Here is an 8,108-nt window from a genome sequence, read left to right as displayed (position 1 = left end):
TCAAGGCATGAGATAAAAGAAATGAGTGAAGTTAATTGATTTTAAATTTTGAAAATGATTGAAGTTGAATTAAAATTGATTGAGAGTTTGATTAAGAAAAAATAAAGGAAAAATGTTATTAAGAAAATGATTTTTGAAGTTTTGCATATTTGACTTTTTGAGAAAATGATTTTTCTAAACTAACGGTGAAAACTAACGTAACGTCGTAAAAACTAACGGAAAGCGGTAAATAAAACGTGGTAGTGTCGGTGCTTGTGTTACCTACATTATTACATCAATTCCTAAATACAACCCTAAGGCCTTTATGCCAAAATAAAAATGCAAGAAATAAAATTACACCAATTTCCTATTTATACACACTAAGTCAATGACAAAATAAAATAATGGGAAAATTAAATGTGCATGCTATGATTCAAGACAAAAAAATTAAATAGTTAGTAATCACAAGAAATATTATGATGAATGAGACATAAGAAATAATAAGCAAGAATTAAGACAAATAATAATTAAGATCATCATATAAGAAATAAATAAAAAAAAATTAAAAGAAAAAAAATAAATAGGATGGACTTTTAAAATTAGAGAAAATTAAAATAGTGAGAAAACTTTTTTTTAGAATTTTTCTAAACACAAAATGTCAAAAAATGTAAAAAAACAGTATTTAAAAATAAAGATAAATAAAAATAAGAAATAATAAAACATTGGCTCAGCAGGATCAAATCTGGGCCGTTGGATGAATCCAGAGGTCCAGATCTGAATCCCAAAATCTCATCATAGCCATTGGATCAAAGATCCAAGGGTTTAAAAAAAACACAAAATAGAGAAGGAAACACAGTGACCGTCAGATCATAGATCCGACGGTTTGAACAGAAAGCATACCAATGTTCACCCAAATAGACACACACATGATTCAAAAACAAAACACACAGTAGCCATCAGATCAAGGAACGATTCAGATCTGATGGCTCATAACGCGAGGGAGCACCAAAGAGCATGTACGCACGTATATAGGATTGGACAAAAACAAGTGTAGTATAAAAAGGGACTTCAACAAAAAAAACAACACAAAACACAAAAAAACTTCTCTCCTCTTTGAATTCTAGAGAGAGAGAGTCTGACCTCTCTCTAGAATTCCGGTCATCTTCTCCGATTGGTGTCTAACTCCGGCGCGGCGGCCGGTCGCCTTACGGTGGCGGCGCCGCCGCCGGAGTAAAAAAATTTGCTCCGATTCAGAAATTTTTTGCACTTTTAAACATCCATTTTCCTGCTTTACGTGAATCCGAGCTTAGATTTTTGAAAACAAGTCCCAAACGGAGTAGATCTGAGTTTGAATTTAATTTTTTTTTTTACAAAGAAAGCACAAAAACGTGAAAGAGAAAGTTTCTACATCTTTACCTCGAGTTGAATCCGTCACGATCTGTTCTTTTTGCTCCAACCTGCTCTTTTTGCTCCGGTCCGGTTCTCTTCTTTCTTCTTCGCGACCTCACGCTGATTCCAAGTTTGGATCTGCTCTCTCTCCGATCCGGTTCAGGCGCGTCCCTTTTGCTCCGGTTCGGTTCGCTTTGTTTTGTTATGTGTTGATTTGAGTTGGTTTTATGAATTTGTGGTGTTTATGTTGATTTCTGGTAAAAAGTTATGAGGATGAATGTTCATGAATATTCATGAATGTTGTTGGTGATGTTCATCTTTTTTGTGATTTTTGGTGTTTGATTCGTATTTGGAAAGAGAGAGAAAAGGGAAAAGTGTTTTCTATGTGATGGGGACCAATCTGACCCGTTTTCTGACTCTGATGCGGCTACAGTGATTTTCGGACCATTTCCCAATGATTGGACAGTGTATTTATAGTGACAAACTAGGGTTGGCTCTGGTACAGATCAAAGACCAAAATACCCCTGCAGCTGAGACTTGGAGAAAAAGACTTTAACAAATAAATAAATAAATCAATAAAATAAATAATAATAAAAAAAAATAAAAAAAAACATAAAAAAATATAAAAAAAAATAAGAAAAAGAAAAGAAAAGAGGAAGGAAGAAAGAAAGTCACTCACGTGACTTTCCTTTCTTTGTTTTTTTTTAAAAAAAAAATAATAATAAAATAAAAAAAAATAATAATAAACAAACTAAAAAAATAAAAAGCCCCTTCGAAATCTGACATGAGGTACTTCAAAGTATCCTCCCTGCCGAAATTTCGGTTGAAATGATTAAAAAGATACGCCTTTTAAAATGCGATTAGGCCTTCTCTTTTTTTAGACATGATCGTTACGACTAAAAAGACTATATAACAAAAATGCGTCATAAAAATGAAAGTGAGACGGTTTTAATTGTTGTGAAATGCGAACGTTGATTTAAATGTAAAAATAAAAACTTTTTGAATGACTAAAGACAAGAAACCCGAATTTTAAATGGTAAAAAAAAACGAATAAAAGGGAACGTGAACCATTTTAAAATACGGACAAGAGATTTTAAACGGTCCAAAATTGGGGTATGACAATATATATAGAGTAAGAGAACTCCTTCATTTGGTAAAGAAAATGTTCTTTTAAGGTCAAGGCTAGGAGGCCTAACTTGTCATGTTTAGTCTAAATAACAACTACAAGATGAAAGCACGTAGTTCTATTACTAACAACCAAAATAAAAGTCTTCAGTTTTCTTTGAAAAGATTAGAATAATATTTTAAGACATATTTACAAACGAACTATCTTTCTTAATTAGTATTTTCTTTGCTTGCTCATAGAGACAGGCATGACCATTGTTTTTTATTAATCCTTTGATAGTTACTTTCTCAAGCTATTGACAATTTCATGTAAGACAGAAAGCAGAACTAATAGCAATATCCCACTTCATGCATATACAATTTTTTGTTTTTTGGAGAATGCTTATACATGTAAGACAAAAGAGTTTCAGAAACCTACAAATTACCATTAAATTGAATATTGAAACATAACAAAAAATAAGTTCCGGTTAGTGTTCAAAATAAATATTGCCTTTGTTAAACAAGGTAGTGAAGAACTTGTTCTTTGACCTCAAAAGTGAATCTGTAATTTTGTACTTGTCATTTGGACTAAAAGTAGGATCATAGAACAGATATACCTTTGACCCAAAATCTAACTTCTATATATCTCTCTTTTGCTTGTTATTACAAATCCAACCAACCAACCAAATTACTTTACAAACATAAAGGAATTCACTATATATACTCACTTAAATCTCCCTCATATAGCATCAATACCTAAGAATAACAACAAAGAGGAGAAACATAAAGTTGTGTAAACAAAATGAAAATATTGTCCTCCAAAGCTTCTTTTCTTTTGTTGATTATAACTCTTATTTTAACAAATTGCGTGTACTCTGAAGCTCAGAATTGTCGTCCAAGCGGTAGAATTAGAGGAAAGAAAGCTCCTCCAGGACAATGCAATCAAGAGAATGATTCTGATTGTTGTGTAGAAGGAAAAATGTACACAACTTATGTATGTTCACCATATGTGTCCACTCACACCAAAGCATATCTCACTCTTAATAGTTTTGAAAAGGGTGGAGATGGAGGCGGTCCTTCAGAATGTGACAAGCAATATCATTCAGATGACACTCCTGTTGTTGCACTTTCCACCGGATGGTTCAACCATAAAAGCAGGTGTCTAAACAACATTACAATCAGTGCTAATGGAAGAAATGTCGTGGCCATGGTTGTCGACGAGTGCGATTCTAGAAAGGGATGTGATGAACAGCATGACTACCAACCACCTTGTACAAACAACATTGTTGATGCTTCCAAAGCTGTGTGGAAAGCTTTAGGTGTGCCTAAAGAACAATGGGGTGGCCTTGACATTACATGGTCAGATGCTTGAAATTTTTTAGGTTAAAAATTCATGTTTGTGTTTCTATGGTTTAATTTAGTGATCATATTCTGTACTTTTATTTTTATCATATGTCTATGTATAATACTTGTTGTTGCCATTCTGTTATAAATTTAGAAAATACAACACATACTTTTATTGATTGAGTTCAAATCCTAAATTTAACATTTGCTTTTATATCAATACTGCAAATTTCTCTTTATTGAAATATGTACTTATAAATAATGATTGATAAGTAACATATGTTCCATGGCCTTAGATGTCATATTTGTATATCACGGGCTAATTTGTCTGGTTATTCACAAGAATATAATTTTCTAAATATTTGACGCCTTACTGATTTCTTAAAAAGAACCTATACAAAAATGTATGTTTGTTAGTTCATTTTGACACTGCTTGGTGGCTTGTTGCACAAACGAGCAAAAGTCGGCAGTTTATGGCCTCTCTCATATTCATAGAGATAGAGATGGAAATAGATGTGCAGATTTGTTAGTGTGTCATAGACACTCCCTCCATGGAGTATTTTGGTGGAGTTTGCTCCCTTCTTTTTGAGTAGAGATTTTCTTGTTGATAGATTTTCTCTTCTTATTTTTTGCTTTTCTTAATCTTCGCAAGTTTCGGTTTGGATCCAGGGCCGTCCCTGAGAATTCGGAGGCTCGGCTCTGGGAATGAAAAGAGGTCAGTGATAAAATCAAAACGTATTTTTTTTAAAAGAGCAATGTTCTATTTATATTTTTTAAAAGATAAATACAAGGTGTCGTATATATGCGGTACACCAAGAGGTGAAAATGACTACCGTATACATGAGGAACCCCCACCTAACACCAAAATCAAGAGGAACTAATTCTAACAATCCTGAAAGCCTGATGATGTGAATCAGTTGATGATTGATCAGTGATGGACTGGTTGTGAATAGGTGATGGAATGGAAGAATTCGGTGATGAGAGCAAAGGAAACGCGTTTAACTTTTGTGATGGAATGGAAGAATTTTTTTTTTATTGAAGGATATATATTATACTGGGTATAAAAAAAAAATTGAGGCCCATCCTTGAGGGGAGGCCCTGCTCGTTTAAGCTGTTTGCACCCCCTCAGGAACGCCTCTGTTTGGATCCATAAGGTTTTGTAATTTTCCCCTTTTTAAATAAATTTATTTCGATTGTACTGCAAATTATTGATGCTCTTTTGGGGTGCCGGTCTTGTTGGGATGTCATTTGAGCATGATGAGCTTTTGTTTGCTCTTAGTTCATCTAAAAAAGAAAAACAAGCAAAAATCACAAAATTTACTACCATATCACTACTAATATTTTTGAAGTTCAAATTATATTTTAGCAGTCTTAATCAAGTTTCATGGGATGCTTTATAGCGTCATTCCAAATGTAGCATAAGTGATCAGTGATTGCAATTACTGATAAAAAGTACTGCTTGATAGCTAAACTTTTGATTCCCAAGGAATGTAACTCAAATTTTATCATCCAGTTCCTCCATAAACCTTACAAGGTCTTGAAACGTGCTTCTATAAATAAATAAATTTATGCAAAGCTTGCAAATTCATTCCAAATACTGTCCCTTGTATGATTGCAAGATTACAATCTGACCACTACTAATGTTATTTTACCAATAATGAATTAGGCCTAAATAAAAAAGATGTTTTTGCTTCAATTTAACTTGGACAGTGTATACTTGCACTAAGCCTTTCCATCTTAAAGTACTCATAGTGTTTTAGGAGACACCAATCACCAAGTGATGTAAGGGGCGGATTTTTTCCGGAAGCATGTCTCAACGGAAACATTGGAAACAAAATTGGGGATTGAAGAGCTCGTTTGCTACTCCGACTCTTTACTTTTTATTAACCTCGTCAAAGACCCAACTCCCAAATTTTATGTTTATGCTGTTTTGATTCAAGACGTGAAGGACTAGACTGAACAAACTAATATTATTGTTTGTCACACTCTCAGAGAGAGAAATCAATGTGCGAATTTTTTGACCAAGCTTGGAGCCTCCTAAGATAATGATATGGTTTACCATGCCTCCCCTCTAGATGGTCTCTTGTATCCCCTGAAGATGGGTGCAGCTGGGACTTTCTTTCCTATAGTTTTTAATTGTTTTTCTTTTTTCTTCTGTTCTTTTCTCTTTGTTTCGTTAGCATTGTAGCAAAAAAATATTGCCTCTTTACATTTATGGAAGTAGTACTGAAACTTTTATTGTAAGTAGCAAAAACAAAAATCGTGCAAACTTTTATTTTGTCACCATTGATTCCAATAGTTATTTTTTCCTAACAATTGAAAACAACACTAGAAAATAGCACTTCCATATTTCCTCTTCAATCACAATTTTATCTCATTTTCTGTGCATTTTGCCACGTTTTCATTTGAACATCATGTAATGCATCAACAAAGCTTAATAATTGAATAGGTCAATGATAATCAAGATTTAATAAAATGGTTTATAGATTAGTAATTGGACAATATAGTCAATCATAAACCCTTAAATGCATAAACACCGACACGACTATGAAATTGTCATAGAAATCTATGGTACCCAGAACCAAAAAAAGGGAAAACAAAATGCAGAAAAAAAAGTGTACTTCGACAAAAAGAGTTCATGAATCTGATTTCTGTGGAAATGAAAATTGAAATCCACAAGGTTGAGCATATCAGAGTTCAGCTTCCTTCGGATATGAGCGACAGCGGCATTCCATGCTGGCAGTGGCGGAGCCTTTCATGTGGCCCACCCGGAAAAATTAAAAAATCAACGACTATAGGTCTATTTTGCGATATTTTATGCAATTTTGTGTCGGTTTTATGTTTTGGTTGATCCAAATTCTTGCAAAGTGGTGTAGTGGCCCACCCGAAAATTTAAATAATTCAATTATAGGTCTATTTTGCGAGATTTTATACAATTTTATGTCGGTTTTAAGTTTCGGTTGATCCAAATTGGTGTAGTGGTCCACCCGAAAAATTTAAATAATTCAATTATAGGTCTAATTTGCGAAACTTTAAACAATTTTTTAATAGTTAATTTTAGTGGTCCACCTGACATTTTTTTTCTGGTTCCGCCACTGCATGCATGCTGGTGCATCAGCTCTGTGCAGTCCTATTTTCCTTTCCTGCCATATTAACGCCATGAATAGCTAATACAAAGCAAAATTTCCCAACAGGTATTAAAACTATAAGAATAATAACAACCACTCGTATTAACCAAAATCTTTGGTTCAATTCTAATATTATAGAAGAAAAAAAACCTCCAAGGGATTTTAACCGGGAAACTTTCAACATCTCTCCAAACATTATCACCAAAACTGATAATTTTCACTACACTTCTCAGTTGAATATGATTATAACGGAATGCCGCAACCTTACAAGTGCCGCTTGAATCGTCACAACCAAACTTAAAGTTGAACATTCCATCAGACCGGAGAGTTTTGCCAAATTTTGGAGATGTTGTCCTGGTGGCTGGGTTCCATAAACGGAGCCAGTACTCTGTTTAATCATTGGTGGGATTGTAATTTTCACCAGACAAACAGATCAATCCATTGCAGGTACCAACTATAGCACAACATTCTTTGTCGCTCACAAAATAGTAAGGATCAACGAGAAGGGGGAAAGTTTCAGTCGGGTTCTTAATTAAACCGGACATGGGGTATGGAACGACACGGTAATCCACGTCAATGTCTCCTCTCAGAAGATATTTGGTGTATGCCGTGATTACTGTGAAGTGTGGATTTTGTGTTGCTGATCTCTTGAGATGCAATTTCACGAAGGCAGGATTGGAAATAAGAGTTTTCCAAGACTTGCTGACAGACCTAAATCGAAGAAGAAATATAAGGGAAGGAAGGAAAGAACTTCTGCGATGAGATCATCGGGAAGAACCACCGACGACAGAGCCATAGACTTTGCCGATTGTATATTCAATTTCACATGAATGCAGCAGCGCACATCTGTTTGAAGGAACCGCACACATAGAAAGTATTTTATATAACACAAAGCGTAGTAGAAAAGAACACTAAAGTCTTACAAAAACAATAAACCGAACAAGACCAGGAAATAAATAAAAATTCAATGATAATATTAATGTAATTATTGCAAGGATTTTGGAGGTAATTATTGCATCCTGCCGATGAATACACAAGTAAATTCATCTCGTCACAAAACTAATGTACCATTGTTCATTGACACCAAAGAGGACAAGAAATAAACAATAATTCAAAATGATAAAATTAACGTAAGTTACTATCTTTTGTTTTTGTTTTGAGGTA

At 34.0% G+C, this 8,108-nt stretch overlaps 1 protein-coding gene across 1 annotated transcript; it reads left to right on the top strand.

Moving 5' to 3' along the window:
- Nucleotides 1-3,020: 3,020 nt before the first annotated feature.
- LOC11433169 (putative ripening-related protein 1) lies at nt 3,021-3,999 on the top strand. Its single transcript, XM_003623871.4, has one exon. The coding sequence runs from the start codon at nt 3,275-3,277 to the stop codon at nt 3,842-3,844; it is 570 nt and encodes a 189-aa protein (XP_003623919.2). The 5' UTR covers nt 3,021-3,274; the 3' UTR covers nt 3,845-3,999.
- Nucleotides 4,000-8,108: the final 4,109 nt, after the last annotated feature.

This window comes from Medicago truncatula, chromosome 7 (genome assembly GCF_003473485.1).
Source record: "Medicago truncatula cultivar Jemalong A17 chromosome 7, MtrunA17r5.0-ANR, whole genome shotgun sequence".
NCBI lineage: Eukaryota > Viridiplantae > Streptophyta > Magnoliopsida > Fabales > Fabaceae > Medicago > Medicago truncatula.
This window is presented reverse-complemented; position numbering and strand designations above follow the sequence as displayed.

Bases quoted from the DNA above. Each gene is read 5' to 3' on its own strand.
- LOC11433169 (XM_003623871.4), top strand. From the start codon at position 3,275: ATGAAAATATTGTCCTCCAAAGCTTCTTTTCTTTTGTTGATTATAACT.